At 40.6% G+C, this 19,703-nt stretch overlaps 1 protein-coding gene across 3 annotated transcripts in view; it reads right to left on the bottom strand.

The window, feature by feature from the left end:
* Positions 1-19,703, bottom strand: part of HERC2 (HECT and RLD domain containing E3 ubiquitin protein ligase 2) — a 214,175-nt gene that overhangs the window by 163,161 nt on the left and 31,311 nt on the right. For all 3 annotated transcript variants that reach the window (XM_047772566.1, XM_047772568.1, XM_047772567.1), the window contains exons 5-12: positions 9,901-10,120; positions 8,436-8,536; positions 7,520-7,676; positions 5,809-5,919; positions 5,069-5,240; positions 3,170-3,343; positions 1,247-1,435; positions 484-635 (exon numbers count right to left, since the gene is read on the bottom strand). In XM_047772566.1, the coding sequence (XP_047628522.1) occupies positions 484-635; positions 1,247-1,435; positions 3,170-3,343; positions 5,069-5,240; positions 5,809-5,919; positions 7,520-7,676; positions 8,436-8,536; positions 9,901-10,120 (1,276 nt within the window). The remainder of the gene's footprint in view (positions 1-483; positions 636-1,246; positions 1,436-3,169; positions 3,344-5,068; positions 5,241-5,808; positions 5,920-7,519; positions 7,677-8,435; positions 8,537-9,900; positions 10,121-19,703) is intronic.

Below are 19,703 nucleotides of genomic sequence, written 5' to 3'. Positions count from 1 at the left end.
GTTCCTATGACTCCTAGGCAATCATCAGAACTCTTTATCTTCACAACCTTGCATTTACAACAACATTCTATTTCATTTCTGGTCTCTTATAATAATCAAAAGCTTCCACAACATAAGACATTAAAAAATTATTGATTTTTGGTTCAAGGAAAGGGGACCTCATTTGACAGTGATGTTCTGAGGTTGTGAATGAGGAGAAAGGAGTGTGGGACTTGATTGAGAAACTCCAAGAGGGGTATGATATGTGTAGCTAACAAAGGAGTAGTAAAAGCTAGAGGAGACAAACATGAAGGCCAATTGATGTCTGTGCTGTGGGTAGACTCCCACATTGTCGCCCAGGGGCTGATCCATTTGGTAGGCGCTCCATCTTAGCCCTACATGTCTGAGGAGCTGGAGGACACCTCGCCACACTTGTCTTTTCCACCCCACTTTGGCTGTAGCAAAACAAAAGCCAAGTCAGTTATAGGAAGAGACTATACATACACAGTGTCCCCGTGGCCCAGTCGTCCGCCATCCCCACAGCCCCAGGAATACACCTCTCCAGTGGCTGCCAAGGCCAGGTAGTGGTGACCATCGGAATGGGCAGCAATTTTTATAATGTTTCTTGAGGCAAGACCCTGGACCAGCTGTGGGGCCTAAACGGGCAAAAACAGGAATAAAATTGGTACACAATCCAAGTAACAAAGAAAACAGCATGACATGACCCAGCTGTGTACCTTAATTTAATGAACCCCCACCCTCCAAAATGAAAGAACATGAGCCTCTGGTGTTTGCCACCCACTTAACCAGCTGCCTTGCCCAGCACCAAGAGGACAATCAGGCAGGCGGCCTCCACGTACTCCATGGCACCACAAGGCCTCCTCTGCATGAGGAAACTTGCAGCTAGAGATGAATAGGAACAGGCATGTCCCAATCTGCCACCATCCCCAGAAATCAGTCATGTGTCACTTCCTTCCTGGCCCCCAAAGTGAACTGAGTTTACAGTTTACAAATAAAAATGATGGTTGGCAATAACTGGCACTGTAAGGAGTTCCTGGGCTTGAGAACTAAGAAATTCTGCAAATTTTGACAATAGTGATTATAATTACTGAGTTTTAAACTCAATTAAGGGTTTTAAACACAACTAACAATATACAGCAAGTGGATGCTTATAAATCTTCAGAAACCAACTAATGTAAAGAAAGACAAGATCCATAGCATCAGTAGCAAAGAGCATCCCAACCACAGGAAGCAGTCTGGCACCCACCAGCGTGTCGCTATTGTAGGCCTGCGTGTACACACGGCCATTCCTCGACAGGATCAGGAAGCGCTTCTCCGCACAGGCGATCTGAGTGACCCCCAGGTTGGCAAGGCCTTCACACTGAATTGGACCGATCACGTTGGCATAGTATTTCCATCCTATTAACCCCCATCCTATGACCTCTTGCAATGATCCCTGTCAGATAACAAAGTAAACATTTTCTTTATAGCAGCAAGACAATTTCTTTCTTAAACAAGAGAAAGAAAAATTCACACAAGGAGTAACGATGATATACAGTAAGACAAAAACAAACCAAGTAAAGAAAGAAGCTGATTCAAAACATCAAAATAACTCAGAATACTCTATAGTGCCTCAGTTAGCAAGTAAAATGAAATGACTTAACAGATGACTTTTCCACAGCATTTCATTTTAACAGCAACCATTAAAAAGTAGAATAAGTAGAAGATCCCTCTACGGCACAATGAGTTAAGAATCTGACTACAGTGGCTCGGGTCACTGCAGATGTGTCAGTATGATCCCAGCTCAGCACAGTGGGTTAAAGGATCCAGCATTGCTGCAGCTGTGGCACAGGTCACAGCTGAAGCCTGGATTCAATCCCTGGCCGGGAACTTTCATATGCCATGATCACAGTTCATTAAAAAAAATTAGTACGTAGACCTCCAGCATATTTAAAAATGCTCGAACCAGGAAGTTCCCTTGCAGCACAGCAGGTTAAGGAACCAGCATTGCTGCAACTGTGGTGCAGGCTACACCTACAACACAGATTTGATCCCTGGCCTAGGAACTTCCACATGCCTCAAGTGCAGACTAAAAAAAAAAAAGAAAAAAAAAATGCTCAGAAAATATCAGATCACCAATTTGTGCCATTACAGGCAGAGACCTGAAGACCTAAGTACTAGCATGGGAGACAAGTGTCCTTGCTAGGGGTGGGAGTGAGAGGTATCAACCCAAGATTAATTCAGAGATAATTAGCTCATGGGTCCATCACACCAGGTACATCACCGCTATACTTGCATACAGGCACACACGGTAACAAAGGTATAAGGGAAGCCATCGCAGCACCATCTGAGTAGAAAACTTCTGGCAAAATGTGTCCACCAATAGGAGACTTATTTTTTAAAAAATCATGATACATCCACATGTGGACCACTTTTGAAATAAAGAGAGAAGCTCTGTTTACTTACACAGAGATCTCTTCAGTATTCTGCTTAGTGGAAAAACAAGCTACAGAAGTGATGTGACATATTACTGCTACAAGAAGACTGAAAGGATGCGTTAAGAGACCGGGAAAGTGAGAAGCAACAGATGGAAAACTGGGTGACGGGAGGCAGCAGGGGAGGAACTGACAATGTGTCACTGCATTTAGTTTTTATTTTTGAACCATGTGAATATATTACTTATATGGAAAACATAAACAACTGTAAAATAAAATAAATACTCTTCGGATTAAAACTTAAAAGTTAGAGAAACCTGGATTCAAAACCAGGACTCTTCTGTGTGGCCCAGATTCTTCTGACTTGACCTTGATCAAGTTCACCACAACTCCAAGGGGCAGCCTTCCCACCCAAGTAACAAAGCAATGTTGTAACAATCAGATGGGACTGTGTGAGGTCCTTGGTGGGCCTTCACTGGCCAGCCCCACACATGTAGATCAGACACAGCACTACTTTTCTCCCAAGGAAGGCAGTACAACATGGCTATGTGAACAGGAGAGCCTCCTGAATCTGGAACCTGGACATGGGGCAGGTCACAAACCCTGTGCACTTCAGCCTGCTCATCGCTCACTGTGACCCCTTAACATGCGCATGATGGAAAACCTCAATACCAGAGAAAGGGAGTCTCCACACAGGTAGAGAATGAGAATCCAGGAACAGACACGCAAAGAACTGCCACTAGTATGACACTTACCTTATGCGATGTTGGAGAGCTACACAGAGGTGGCATACAAGGGGTGGCCAGGCGGTCTAAGTGGGCCATGACAACGACCGCAGTTTGTCGTAAGTCTATGGCAAGCTCGTTGTCTTGTGGAAGAGTCAGGTACCTCAGGAAACTCTCATTGGGGCTCAGAGGGCCAGACAGAAGCTAGAGAAGAAAAGTAAAGAAGCATCTTCAGAAAAGGTGGAAAAAATTAAAGTAACACAATTAGCCTTTAACCTCTCTTTATATGCTGGTACTCAGACATTCATTATCCATAAATCTGCTCCTTTTTGGCTATCAAATGACAAGTGCTGCTGATGTCAAGACAGCTAGGCACTTACTGCACACCCATCACCAGTGTACAGACTCGACACAGGTGAATGAACCCCACAGGCTCATAACCCAAGAGTCCTCAGAAGAATGCACAGCAAGCTGTCTGAGGACACAGCACTGAATCACAACCTGGCTCTGAAAACTGAAAACAGCAAACATTTACTTTCATCTAAATGCTGCCTACTCGTTAGAAAACCTAATTTTATTTGCACATTAAGTGATAATTGTTAATTCTAGATTTTTTTGTTTGCTTGTATTGGCTTTTATTTTGGCTGTGCCCACAGCATATGGAAGATCCCAGGCCAGGGGTCAAACCCAAGTCACAGCAGTGACAACCCCATATCTTTAACCCAATGTGCCACAAGAGAACTCCTAATTCTAATTCTTCTTCTATGACAAAAGAGCCTTATTATCATTACAGAATAATCAGACTGAAACTTTGTAATGGGATAGCTAAGTCTTTCCAGAAAAAAACCCTGCAAAATCAAAGCCGTACCTCTAAACATCAGCAGTCCCAGAATTCAGACCTAGACAGGCCCTGCTCTGCCACCAGCCTCAGAGTCCTGGGCCACAGTGATGACTTAGGTGAGTGCTTCACGAGGTACCCCTCTACTCACGGAGGGCCAACAAAGTGAGCCACTATTTTCAATGCTGTTTTCCTAATATTTTTCTAAAAGTGTGCATTTCAGACTTGGCTCCATGCTGCCAACACAGCTATTGCTGGCTGCGGGAGGTTCTGTCTGTAAATGGCATGTGGAGGGGTGTGGAGGGGAAAGAGAAGACTTGCCTGGCACCCCTGGTAGTGTCAAAACTGACCCACAGTAACTGCTCTCTCACGGACAGAGTGAGGTCCTGCAGCACAGCACCGCCTCTGAACCAGACATGCTCCTTCCCATTCCAGCCTCACCTTGCCTCCTGGCACCACCTCCCAGGCTCTTTGCTGCAAGTCCCATAAGAACGCACCTGAACTCTCGCATTCTTCCTGAAATATCATCAGGATTTTTATCCATCTTCAATGCCCCTACTAACTTGCTCCCACATGGAGCTGAGCATGCCCTCTTCACATCCTCCACAGCCACATCACAGCCAGAGCACAACGCACTAAACCCACAAACACAATGGGCTCAATGGCTCCAGTTCAACAGAAAGAAAAGTGCGAGGCCAACAAGGCAGAAGATGGACCTCTTAAAAAGCAAAAGTTGACACATACTAAGAAATATACTTCTCCTACTAAAAATACACAATCCAGAGCAAATACAAAGGGCCTGGGGTCTACAAAACACAGATGGCTCTGGCTACTCCTTAGGTGCTACAAAGAATCCGATGTGACCATGTGATGTTCTCTTGCATCAACTGTGACCCATGCTGTGACCGGCAACACACATCTCACACCTGATGTGCTCTAGCAATTGCCAAGAACACCACTCTCCCGCCCCCCACCCCTGAAGCAACCAGCACCACAAACACATGCTCTGGTCTTGTTGATGAAAGGCTAACTGCTTTAGGATAATGGAAATGAAGAGAGCTACTTAAGTACAGTCTCACAACGATACCTACATGAGTGTCGCCCTCTGTATGAGGGCCATCTTTACTGCAGATGATGCTCTGGAACCTTTGCAGCAAAGGGAGAAGCGGGGCACTGGTGCCCTGGGCAGACCGCTCATTGTCGGTTTCCTGTGTCCCACTGTCCCATAACTGAAGCAACAACAGGATGGCAGACAACATTTGGCTGGAAGAAAAAATATCTTTATTGTCTAGTAAAAATAGGGTGGTGGTGTTTTTTTTTTTTTTTTGCCATGGGCTGTCAAAATAAAAGCAACAGCTCAATAAAATTGAAGAAATACTTTAGATTTGAAAGGAAACTAAAAACAAGGCCATGAAAACAATTCTTGGCAGTCAAATCACTAAATCAATGCCAAGATTTTAAAACAAGACACCTACCTTCTGGGATAAGAAACACAAGCCAATTCAAAGCTCAAAGAGCACTTTGTATGGGGAATTTTTAGGACCTTAAATTAATGGAATCAAAATAACCATTTGAAAAAAATTAAAGAGAAAAAAAAAAAAAAAAGTTCCTAGACGACTAAAAAGTTCTGCATAAAAAAAGAAGTGAAGAAAACTTAAATGGACCCAGGTCTGAAAGAAGAGGATCCGGGACTGGTTCTCTGATCACGGTCAGATCAGAGACCAATCTCTGCTACACGCCTGCTACCATCACAAACAGTTCTATGAAATGAAACAGTCACTCGGGGAAGGAGTGCTTCCCTCCAGTGCTCCCAGCCTGGGGAACCCCTCACCTCAGCGTGCCTCTCTGCACAGCCAGCTCCAGCAAGATGGCCAGGGCCAGGTGCTGGTCTTGCAGGGGAATGCTTCCTGGCCCTTTAGTACCAGGCGTTCCATGAACATCCCTGAAATGAGAGCAGAGGACGCGGGGACAAAGAATAACAGAGTTTAAAGAGAGGATGCTTAAAATCAGCATGCTACAAATATTAAATTATATTCCTTCTCTCATGGAGAAAAGTATTTTTAAGATTTGGAATTCGGATTCTAAGATTTGCTTACTAAAATTTAATCAGAGATTCTAAAATGTATAATTAACTTGTAAAGATATATATATATATATAAAATCTTTTTTGTCTTTCTGCCTTTTCTAGGGCCGCTCCCATGGCATGCGGAGGTTTCTAGGCTAGGGGTCTAATCGGAGCTGTAGCCACTGGCCTATACCAGAGCCACAGCAACGGGGGATCCGAGCCGAGTCTGCAACCTACACCACAGCTCATGGCAGCGCCAGATCCTTAACCCATTGAGCAAGGCCAGGGATTGAATCCTCAACCTCATGGGTCCTAGTCGGATTCGTAACCACTGTGCCACGACAGGAACTCCTATAAAGATGTATTTTAATTAAAAGTATGAATTCAGATACATAAGATGATTATGTTAGATGACAAATTCCAAGTTGCTGTAGCATAAAACTACTTATTCAAATCATGAATGGAAAAATGTTAGATATGTTTCTTCTAGTGACATGTAAGGCTATTAGAGTATCAACATTCATCTACAGAATTAAAGAATCAACTTCTAAAACCATCTGAGAATCTATATGCAAAACATCTATACTTATATTTATCTTTGATCAAAGAAATAATTTTAACTTTTCCTTGTTCCCTAATAATAAGTCTTCTTAACCCAAGATGAGGGAGGAAGGATCTTCCAGCATCACTAGTACAGTTTAATTTTCTAAAATTATTTTACTGGAGTATAGTTGATTTACAATGCTGTTTAAGTTTCAGATGTATAGAAAAGTGATTCAGTTACACATTTATACACAACCTTTTTTTTTTTGCTTTTTTAGGGCTGCACCCATGGCATATGGAAGTTCCCAGGCTAGGGGTCAAATAGTAGCTACAGCTGCTGGCCTACACAACAGTCACAGCAACACCAGATCCGAGCCATGTAGCAACCCATACCCCAGCTCAAGGCAATGCTGGATCCTTAACCCACTGAGCAAAACCAGGGATTGAACCTGCATCCTCATGGATACTAGTCAGGTTATTACCACTGAGCAACAAGAGGAACTCCTACACACATTCTTTTTCAGACACTTTTCCACTATGAATTGTAGTTGTTTAGTCCCATACTATCTATTAAGACAACACCCACCACTCAGAATGGTGGCATCTGCACTCACTGAGAGGCACACAAAAGGTACTCAAAGTCTTTAAGAAACACTGATCCCCAAATCATAAAATATGTGAAAAAAATAAACTGCAAACGCATACTTTATTTTCATCCCATTCAATATGACAGCTTACTATGTCCAATCAGAATATCAGAAGTCAAACATCTGACAAACTGAGGACCAGGATCTGGAATCATGGAGCTGAGGGTGTGCTGGAAACACACCAGGAACCAACCTACTAAGGTTCTTAGGGGTAACAAGAAGTGGAGACGTGACTTTGTAGCATGCCAGAACCACTGACACAGGAAGATGTGAAAAGAAGAACTCACCCTGTCACGACGGATCTGAGGAACCGGGTTGCTCTTTCTACCACCTCCAGCCACACAGAGGACACTGTGCTCTCATCAAAGAGTGAGGCCTCGGGCAGGGCTCTCAGGGCATCCAGGGATTCCTGTAACAGCTCACTGCAGAGGTCCGCATCCTCCCCTGGGCACACACATGGCAGAGGAGATCAACCAGGCCTGGGTGGCACACAGAGCTCACCCCACTCTCCCAGTGGCCTCCTATCCCCAGAGGAAGAAGAGCCACTATCATATTTTCAAGCTCTCACTTTCCTCTCAATGAGATATCCCCAAGAACTCAGAGACTAAAATTTAACAGTTCCCCCCAAAGTCAATCCTTTTTTTTGTCTTTTGTCTTCTTACAGCCACACTTGCAGCACAGGAAGGTTCCCAGGCTAAGGGTTGAATCGGAGCTGTAGCTGCCAGCCTCCTCCAGAGCCACAGCAACACAGGATCCAAACCATGTCTGTGACCTACATCACAGCTCATGGCAACACTGGATCCTTAACTCAATGACCAAGGCCTGGGATCAAACCTGAGTTCTCACCAATGCTAGTCGGGTTCATTAACCACTGAGTCACAATGGGAACTCCCCCAAAGTCAATTCTTTATTTTATCACTGTCACGTATGCAATTCTAATTTCTGGTTCACTTAGAAAATAAGACAGTACTGACACACTGCAATGGTTTTGCCTGGGATGAGTGTGCATACACAACTTTTTTTTTTTTTTTAAAGAAGCACACACCTGAAAAGTTAAACAGACTGAAGCTTCTCATTTTACAAACAAGGAAAATGAGGCACAGAGAACACATGGAACTAACTCAAGGGTGTGTGGTGGTAGAAGTGAGAGGAGAACCCACGTCTCCTGATCACGGCGGGAAAAAATATGCTGGGCACACGTACCTGACCGCCAGGCCCTGCGCAAGAACGCAAAGGCAAAGGACAGAGCTGCTCGGGATCCGACTCTCGCGAGGCCTTCCACCCCTTTGCCTGTGGGCCGGGAACTGCAGACAATATATACGGGGGTTGTAAAAACTGGTCAGTCAGAGGCATGCGCAAATATTAAAATAAATAATACGGAAGGATTTGCTCCACAATGTGACCGATGGGGGTTTTTTTAAGATAGATCACAAATGACTTTTAGTTTCATCTTTTAAAAACTTTTTTCAAATGTCCTTTGTAAATGAAAAATTTTCTATTTGACGGGAAAAAAAGACATTTACAAAGAACTTTAAACAACTTGTAAAAATATGATATAATCTCAGAAAGCTCACATTATTAGTTGGAAGAATGATGGTAAACAGAAAATAAACAGGGAGTCCCCATTGTGGCGCAGCAGAAACAAACCCAAGCAGTATTCATGAGGACTCGGGTTTGATCCCTAGTCTTGATCAGTGGGTTAAGGATCCAGTGTTGCCGTGAGCTGTGGTGTAGACTGAAGACATAGCCTGGATCCAGCAGTGCTGTGGCTCTGGTGTAGGATGGCAGCTGCAGCTCCAATTTGATCCCTAGCCTGGGAACTTCCATATGCCACAGGTATGGTCCTAAACAGCAAAAATAAATAAATATATAAACTAGTTAAGCATTACTATGATCTGACAATTTCCTAGCCAGTACCAACACAAAACGAAAATAATGTTCAGATGACATTTTCAAATCTAGATATGCTGATCTAAACTTCTGATGGCTCCTATAGCTACCGACAAAAAAAAAAAAAAAAAAAAGGCCTTTAAAATAATGGGGAGTTCCTGCGTGGCTCAGTGAAAATGAATCTGACTAGTAACCATGAGGATATGAGTTTGATCCCTGGCCTTGGTTAGTGGGTTAAGGATCCAGCGTTGCCGTCAGCTGTGGTGTAGGTCACAAATGTGGCTCAGATCCTGTGTTGCTGTAGCTGTGGTGTAGGTCAGCAGGTGTAGCTCTGATTCGACCCCTAGTCTGGAAACTTCATATGCCACAGGTATAGCCCAGAAAAAGCAAAAAAGAAAAATAGTAATGGTACAGGGAACTCCCTGGTGGTCTAGTGGTTAAAACTCAGTGCTTTTACGTCTGCAGCCTGGGTTCAATCCCTGATCTGGGAATTAAGATCCCACATCAAGCCACTGCAATTCTAGAGCCGGGGGGGGGGGGGGGGGCGGGGGGGGGAAGAAAAGGTACAGAATACAGCATAGCCTGTTACTTTCTGAGCAAACTGGGAAAGCCATTCTCCAGATCATATGAAAGATACAAAAAGCTAAAGCAAGAATAAAATTTCAAAAATAAAAAAAGAGACTATAATGAAAGCTTTAATAATTAAACTTTCCTAAACAAAACAGCCTGAGTTTTACATTTAGCTGTTATCAGGACTCTTTCTTCATTATGTTATTACCTTTTTTTGTCCACAGGAGGCAAAGAAATGCTGCTACTTTTCCATTTAACTTTGACATTCTCCTGAAAAACAGTTCTATTCAAGGCAATGAAATATCGCTCCAAAATGACGAGCCTCTGCTTGAGCCTCAGGGCTGAAAGGGTAGTGGTGGCTGACTGGATGGCAAGAACTTGCTGCTCTTTAACCAACACAGAAAGACAATCCTTCAGTTCATTCACATCTAGAAAACAAGACAAAACGTCCAACCTCTGAATATCATGGTCATGGTTTGTTGTAATGTTGATAAAACAAACAGTTTTAAGCACTTTCTACACATCAGCAATCCCTACAGGCACCATCAAGAAGTGGACTGTACATGTCTATGGAGGATGAGGCACAGAAAACTCGCCTAAGGTCACCTTGGTGAGTATGGCACACGGGACAGACCACTCTCAGTCACCATGGTATACTGCCCCTCTGTAAACATGGTACACAAATCTTTAACAATAAATTATACAGTCAATACTGATTAGCAACATATTTCCTAGACAGAAAAACTCTGTCCAGTATTTTCATGTTATGAAACCAAATGAAAAACAAAAACAATGTTTCAATAAATTGCCCAGCATACGTAAGTCACAAAAGGTGACATTTACTGAACAGTTCAGAGGAAGATAAGTAACTAGTTAGAATGTGCTATGGGTAAGCAGTATTTCATTATACTAGTCTCTCTACTATGTATGTTTTCCACAATTAAGGACTATTTTGTTAAGTAACTAAAAGAAAATTACATGAACGAAAATAATTCAAAGGAGTCTAGTCTTGCATAAAGCTGCCTTAAGTTGAACTACAAATTAAGTTACCTTCTGCCAACCCCCTATTACCAGTAGAGCACCCAGTAGTGACAAGAACAGGGAGTGTCATGTGCTTGTGTTCTGCCTCTGATATTTATTGGCCACAAGGCCAAAACAGTCATAAGCTTGGCAGCCTCATATTATCAAGAGATAACAACAGCCCTACTGACTTCTCATGTATGGAAGACACTGATATTTGGCAATCCATGACCTGAACATGCTTTTCCTCTGGGAGAGGAGGAGATCACAGAAGGCATCAGATGGACACATCTCACCACTCTCTAGGGAGGCTATCAGGACAAGGCATCCCACTACACCCACAGACACTATGGTGGAGAGAGGCACATCCAGACGCCAAAGGTTGGATACTAGGTCTGGAAAGCTCTATACTAATAGAGCTAACTGTTACAGAAAAGTAAATGAAAAATATTCAAATTTCATACTAGCCTCAAGATGAAGAAACAGGAAGATTTATACATGAAGTACCATCCCTTATCCTCAGAGTCACCCTTGGCCCAGTACTGTGTGCCTAAGTCACCAGAGACACACAGTAGACCTCACTGAGACAGCCCCGCCAAGGACAGTTCATCCACACAGCTCCCATGCAGAATTTCTTCCAGAAAATCAGGTCTAGGAAATGCTTTATTTTTCTAAATAGTTACTGTGTTTTCAACTTTTTAATGATAACATGTCTCTCCTCTGCTTGGCTGCAAAACCTAGAGACAACTGTGAAACTCAGAGAGAGTACTCATACCCTTGAGCATCTGCCTGCTCTTCTGTCCTACCTGTGCTTGCCCTCCCCAGTGAATGCCTGGTCAATCAGTCACTTATTGCAGGGTACTTTGAAACAAGTGAGTGAGTAAAAAAAGAAACAAACAAATCATGAAGACCATGGAAGGAGCCAAAACTCTTACCCCCACCTGAAAGTAAAAGGTACTCTTGCCCTGCCAGAACAGTGTCACAGAAAGATAATGAAACAGAGCCTCAGAACGTAACATGAAGACCTTCATGTTTCAACAGGAAGTCACTCACAACACCAAGAACCAGGATGATCTCAACATGAATTTTAAAAAGACAACAGATGGAAATACCAAGATGACAGAGACATTAGGATACTCTGACAAAGATTTTTAAAGCAGCCAAGATTAAAAAAAAAAAAAAAAAAAAAAGCTTAAAAAAGCAAAAACACACTTGAAATAAATGAAAAAATAGAAATCCTAAGAAAAAAGAGATTAAAAAAAAGAACCAGATGGTAACTTCATTTTATTTTTTTGTCTTTTAAGAGCCACACCACCAACATGCTCCAAGGCTAGGGGTCGAATCAGAGCTGCAGCTGTAGGTCTACACCACAGCACTGTGCAATCCAAGCTGCGTCTGTGACCTACACCACAGCTCATGACAATGCCGGGTCTTCAACCCACTGAGCAAGGACAAGGATTGAACCCACATCTTCAGGGATCCTAGTCGGGTTCATTAACCACTGAGCCACCACGGGAACTCCCCAAATGGAAACTTTAGAATAGAAAAATTTGATAACCAAAATAAAAAGTTCAGTGAAAGGGCAACGGTAGCATGGAAAAAAAAAAGATAAAGAATTAATAAATTAGAAGACAGAAGTTGCCCAGTATGAGTAAAGAGAGAAAATACACTAGAAAAATAAAACTGCACTGAACTGAAAATATGCTAGAGCAGTTCAACAGCACATTACATGAAGCAGCAAAAAGGATCAGTGAACCTGCAGACAAGGCACTGCAATTCATCCAATCAGAGCAACAAAAAGAAGAAAGAATGAAATACAGCTTGAGGGATATATGACACAATATCAAGTAAATTAATATTCACAGAGTCCCAGAAGAAGAGGCAGAGAAAGGGACAGAAAACTTATTTGAAGTAATACAGCTAAAAACCTCCCTAACCTGGAGGAGGAAAGAGATAATGAGATCCAGGAAGTCCAGAGAGTTCCAAAGAATTGGAACCAAAGACACTTACCACAAAACACATAATTAAAATGTCAAAGTTTAAAAATAAGATGAAAATCATAAAAGCAGCAAAATGTAAACAACTTGTTACATGCAAGGGAACCCCTGTAAGATGACAAGAAGATTTTTCAGCAGAAATTTTTAAAGGCAGAAGGGAATAGCATAATATAATCAAAGTCCAAATGAAAAAACTTCTTTACCCAAAAAACCTATCAAGAAGAAATGAAGGGAAGATAAAGAGTTTCCCAGCCAAGTAAAGCTAAAGGAGTTCATCACCACTAAACCAGCCTTATTAGAAATGGTAAAAAGAGTTCTTTAAGCTTGAAAGAATGGGAACTAATAAGTAACAATAAAACATTTGAAAGCATAAATCTCACTGGTAAAAGTAAATATATAATAAAGGCAGTGGATTAATAACAAAGTAAGTATAAAGGTTAAAAATCAAAACTAGAAAAAAATAACTATAACTAAACAGATAATTAAGGGATACCCAAGAAACAAGTTTGGAAATTACAACATCAAACACATAAAACTTGGGGGAAGATGATAAATATCTAAATCTTAGAATGTATTCAAACTTAACATTATTTATAAGTTAACTGTTATAAATACAAGTTGTTATATTTATATGTAAGCCTCAAGGTAGCCACAAAGCAAAAAACTGTAGTAGATATGCAAGAGATAATGAGAAAGGAATTTAGACATACCATTAAAGAGAATCATCAAACCTCAAAGAGAGGAACTACAAAATCAGAAATTAACAAAACAATTAACATAATGGCAATAAAAACAAGCATATCAATAATTACTGTAAATGTAAATGGAGTAATTCACCAAAAAAGACAGAGAGGTCTAAAGGATTAAAACAAAAAACAAACAAAAAACCCCAAGACTTATCTATATGCTTCCTACAAGAGACTCACTTGAGACATAAGGATACAATAGACTGAAAGTGAAGGGATGAAAAAAAATATTCCATACAAATGAAAACCAAAAGAAAGCTGGGGTACATATACTTATATCAGATAAACAGATTTTAAAACAAAACTGTAATAAGAGAAAAAGAAGGGCATTTCATAATGACAAAGGAGGGAGTCCAACATTTGTAAATTCTTGTGCACCCAACATAGGAGTAACTAAATATACATCGAATCTCAACAGACCTAAAAGGACAAAATGATAGTCATACAATAATAGTAGTGGACTTTAATACCGCACTTAAATCAATGGATAGATCAACCAAACAGGAAATCATTAAAATAACATCAGCCTTACATGACACATTAGACCTGATGGTCCTAACAGATATACATAGAACATTCTATCCAAAAGTAATAAAATACTGGAGTTCCCATCGTGGTGCAGTGAAAACGAATCCAGGTAGGAACCATGAGGTTGCAGGTTCAATCCGTGGCCTCACTCAGTGGGTTAAGGAACCAGTGTTGCCATGAGCTGTGGTGTAGGTTGTGAATGTGGCTTGGATCTGGCATTGCTGTGGCTGTGGCACAGGCCAGCAGCTGTGGCTCCAGTTAGACTCCTAGCCTGGGTACCTCTATGTGCTGCAAGAGCAGCCTTAAAAAGCAAAAAAAAAAAAAAAAAGTAATAAAATACACATTTTTCTCAAATGCACATCAAACATTCTCTAGAACAAATCATCATATATTAGGCCACAAAACAAGTCTTAATAAACTTAATTAGACTGAGATTATATCACGCATCTTATCAATCCACAAGTTTATGAAACTGAACAATTACACAACAATAAATTGAACTTAGAAGTAATAAATTCCTGGCAATATACAACCTTCCGACACTGAATCATAAATAAAGAGAAAATATGACCAGACTAATTACTAGTAAGGAAACTAAATTAGTAATCAAAAACTTCCCGGAGTTCCTGTTGTGGCCTAGTGGTAGCGAACCCAACTAGTATCCGTAAGGATGTGGGTTCGACCCCTGGCCTCACTCAGTGGATTAAGGATTGAGCATTACCATGAGCTGCGGTGCAGGTCAAAGACTTGGCCTGGATCTGGCATTGCTGTGGCTGTGGTACAGGCCAGCAGATGCAGCTCTGATTGAACCCCAGCCAAGAAACTTCCATATGCCATGGGTGCATCCCTAAGAAGACAAAAAAAAAAAAAAAAAAAAACTTCCCAGCAGGAGTTTCCTAGTGGCCTAGCAGGCAGCACTGTCACTGCTGTAGCTTTGGTCAATGCTATGGCACAGGTTTGATCCCTGGCCTGGGAACTTCCACATGCCAAAGGCACAGCCAAAAACAGGGAAAAAACTCCCAAAAAACAACTTCAGAACCAGAGGCTTCACTGGTGAATTATGCAAAAACTTAATGGACTTAATGCCAAATTTTCTCAAATGCTTACCAAAAAAAAAAAAAACAGAGAGAGAAGAAAAGAATACTTCCAAATTCATTTCAAAAGCATGGCATTACAAAACCAGACAAGACAACCGCAAGAAAGGAAAATTACAAGACAATTTCTCTGATGTTCATAGATGCAAAAATCAACAAAATATTACCAAACCAAATTCAATAATACCTTAAAAGAATAATACAGCATGATCAAGTGGGACTAGTTCTAGGGATGCAAGGAGGTTCAACACTTACAAATCAATCAATGTGATATACCACATTAAAAATGGAAGAATAAAAATCATATAATCAGGAGTTCCCATTGTGACACAGCAGAAATGAATCTGACTAGGAACCATGAGGTTGCAGGTTCAATCCCTGGCCTCGCATGGTTAAGGATCTGGCATTGCCGTGAGCTGTGGTGTAGGTCACGACACGGCTCGGATCTGGCATTGCTGTGGCTCTGGCATACACCGGCAGCTATAGCTCCAATTAGACCCCTAGCCCGGGAACCTCCATACGCCGAGGGGTATGGCTTTAAAAGGACAGAGGACAAAAAAAAAAAAAAATCATATAATCATCTCAATAGATACAGAAAAAGAATTTGACAGAATTCAACATCCATTTATCACAAAAACTCTCAACAAAGAGGGTATAGAGGGAACATACCTCAACATAATAAAGGTTATATACAATATGCCCAGAGCTAATATCATATTCATTGGTGAAAAGTTGAAATATTTCAGGAGTTCCTGTTGTGTCTCAGCAGTAACAAACTTGACTAGTATCCATAAGCATGTGAGTTCAATCCCTGGCCTCACTCATGCAACTCGGATCTGGCATTGCTATGGCTATAGCATAGGCCTGCAGGTGCAGCTCCAATTTGACCCCTAGTCTGGGAACCTCCATATGCCTCAGCTGCGGCCCTAAAAAGAAAAATTTCCTCTAAGGTCAGGAAGAAGACAAAGATGCCCACTCTCACAACTTTTTTTCAACACAGAATTTTGAAGTCCCACCACAGCAATCAAACAAGAAAAGGAAAAAGTTATCCAAGCTATAAAGGAATAAGTAAAACTGCCACTATCTGCAATGACATGAGAGTATACACAGAAAATCCTAAAGACACTCCTAAAAATTACTGGAACTCATCAATGAATTTGGTAAAGTTTTAGGATACAAAATTAATAAACACAACCTGTTGTGCTTCTATTCACTACCAAAGAATTATCAGGACAAGAAATTAAGAAAACAATCCCATTTATAATTGCATCAAAAAGAATAAAATACCTAGGAATAAAGCCAAGGAGATAAAATAACTGTAGTTAAAAAAAAACCCTATAATTCCTATCAAAACTCCAATGGCACTTTTCACAGAATGAGAACAAATAATTCTAAAATTTGTATGAGAACACAAAAGCACCAAGTAGCCAAAACATTCTTGAGAAAGAACAAAGCTGGAGGTATCATGCTCCCTGGATTTAAACTGTACTACAAAGCTACAGTAATGAAAACAGTGTTGTACCGGCACCAAAATAGACACCTAGATCAATAGAACAGAATAGAAAGTCCGGAATGAATCCATACTTACACAGAGAATTAATCTATTTCAAAGGAGGTAAAAATACACAATGGAAAAAAGACAGCCACTTCAATAACTGGTGTTAGGAAAACTGGACAGCTATATACAAAAGAATCAAAATGGACTACTCTCTCACACCATGCACACACACGCAAAAAATTCAAAATGGATTTAAGATTTATATATAAGACCTGACAGAATGGACATCATTAATAAGTCCAAAAATAACAAATGCTGGAGGGGGTGTGGAGAAAAGGGAACCCTCCTGCACTGTTGGTGGGAATGTAAGCTGTTACAGCCACTATGGCGAACAGTATGGAGGTATCTTAGAAATCTATACACAGAACTACCATATGACCCAGCAACCCCACTCTTGGGCATATATCCAGACAAAACTTTCCTTAAAAAAGACACATGCACTCTCATGTTCATTGCAGCACTATTCGCAATAGCCAAGACATGGAAACAACCCAAATGTCCATCGACAGATGATTAGATTAGGAAGATGTGGTATATATACACAATGGAATACTACTCAGTTATCAAAAAGAACAAAATAATGTCATTTGCAGCAACATGGATGGAACTAGAGACTCTCATACTGAGTGAAGTAAGTCAGAAAGAGAAAGACAAATACCATATGATATCACTTACATCTGGAATCTAACATATGGCACAAGCGAACCTTTTCACAGAAAAGAAAATCATGAAATTGGAGAATAGACTTGTGGTTGCCAAGGGGGAGGGAGAGGAAGTGAGATGGATTGGGAGCTTGGGGTTAACAGATGCAAACTATTGCTTTTGGAATGAATTAGCAATGAGTTCCTGCCGTGTAGCACTGGGAACAATGTCTAGTCACTTATGATGGAGCATGATAATGGAAGAAAAAATGTGTACATGTATGTTTAATGTATACATGTATGTTTAACTGGGTCACCATGCTGTACAGTAGAAAAAAAATTGCATTAGGGAAATAAAAATTTTTAAAAAATTAAAAAAAAAGAATCATCCAAGTTAAAAAAAAAACCACTAAGACCTGAAACCATAAAATTTATAAAAGAAAACATAGGCAGTACACTCCCTGACATTGGTCCCAGCAATATCTTTCTGATACTGCCTCCTCAGGCAAGGGAAACAAAAGTAAAAATAAACAAATGGGATGACATCAAACTAAAAAGCTTTTGCACAGCAAAGGAAACTATTAACAAAACAAAAAGGCTACCTATCGCATGGGAGAAGATACTAGCAAATGATATATCTGATGTGGGGTTAATACAATACAGAGTTAATATCTAAAATATACAAAGAAGTCATTTAACTCAACATCAAAAAAACAAAAACAAACAAACACAGAGGATATAGACAGATATTTTCCAAAGACATTTAGGTGGCTAACGGGAACATGAAAAGATATTCAAAGTCACTCATCATCAGGGAAATGCAAACAAAAACCACGATGAGATATTGTCTCACATCTGTCAGAATGGCTATTATCGGAGTTCCCGTTGTGGCACAGTGGTTAACAAATCCGACTAGGAACCATGAGGTTGCGGGTTCGGTCCCTGCCCTTGCTCAGTGGGTTAAGGATCCGGCGTTGCCGTGAGCTGTGGTGTAGGTCGCAGACGCGGCTCGGATCCCACATTGCTGTGGCTCTGGCGTAGGCTGGTGGCTACAGCTCCGATTCGACCCCTAGCCTGGGAACCTCCATATGCCGCGGGAGCGGCCCAAGAAATCCCAAAAAGACAAAAAAAAAAAAAAACACGGGGGGGGGGGGGAGCTTTAAAAAAAAAAAAAAGAATGGCTATTATCAAAAAGGCAACAAATAACAAGTGTTGGCAAGGATGTGGGAAAAAAGAGAACTCTTGTGCACTGTTGGTGGGAATGTAAATTGGTGCAGCCACTATGGACAAAAGTATGGAGAGCCCTCAAAAAATGAAAAATCTAACTACTATATGATCCAGCAATTCCACTTATGAGTATCTATATAAAGAAAATAAAAACATGGAAATTAGAAAAGATATAAGTACCCCCATGTTCACTGCAGCATTATTTACAATTCCCAACATATGGAAACAACCTAATTTCCCATCAATAGATGAATGGATAAAGAAGATGTGATATAAATATAGATATACAGATATAGATACACACACACATATACAAATAGAATATTATCAGCTACAGAAAAGAACAAAAGCTTGACATTTGCAATAACATGGATGGAGCTGGAGAATATTGTGCTAAGTGAAGTAAGTCAGATAGAGAAAGACAAATATAGTATGATTTCGCTTACACATAGAATCTGAAAAACAAAAAATAAACCTAACTAAAACAGGTAGTTAGATGTGGGGGTTGAGGGAGAAATAGCTAAGGGAGATTAAGAGGTACAAACAACCAGTTGCAAAAGTAATGAGTCATAGATATGAAATGTACAGTGCAGAGACTATAGTCAATAATTACATAAACATCTTTCTATGGTGACTGATGATAACTAGACTATATATTGTGATGATTATTTTGAAATGTAAGAAATAGCAAATCACCATGTTGTGTAATGTACTAACACAGGGTTGCAGGTCAATTTTACCTCAAAAAACAAACTCACAGGAAAAGAGATCAGATTCGTGGATACCAGAGGCAGGGGGTAGGGAGTGAGGGAATTGGATGAAGGAGGTCAAAAGGTAGAAATTTCCAATTACAAGATAAATAAGGATTAGGGATGTAATGAGCAACATGATAAATATAATTAATGTTGCAATATGTTATATATGAAAGTTCTTAAGAGAGTAGATTCTAAGATTTACCATAACAAGGAAAAAATTTCTTAGAATATCTTTAATTTTGTATCTATATGAGTTGATGGAGGCTCACTAAATTCTTTATAATAATCGTTTCACGTGTATATGTAAATCAAATCATTATGCTATACACCATACAGTACTATATGTCAATTATATCTCAATAAAACTGGAGGGAAGGAGTTTCCCACTGTGGTGTCTTGGTAGTGCTGGGACACAGGTTCAATCCTCGGCCTGGTGCAGCGGGTT

The sequence above is a fragment of the Phacochoerus africanus genome, chromosome 3, assembly GCF_016906955.1.
Source record: "Phacochoerus africanus isolate WHEZ1 chromosome 3, ROS_Pafr_v1, whole genome shotgun sequence".
NCBI classification, from domain to species: domain Eukaryota; kingdom Metazoa; phylum Chordata; class Mammalia; order Artiodactyla; family Suidae; genus Phacochoerus; species Phacochoerus africanus.
This window is presented reverse-complemented; position numbering and strand designations above follow the sequence as displayed.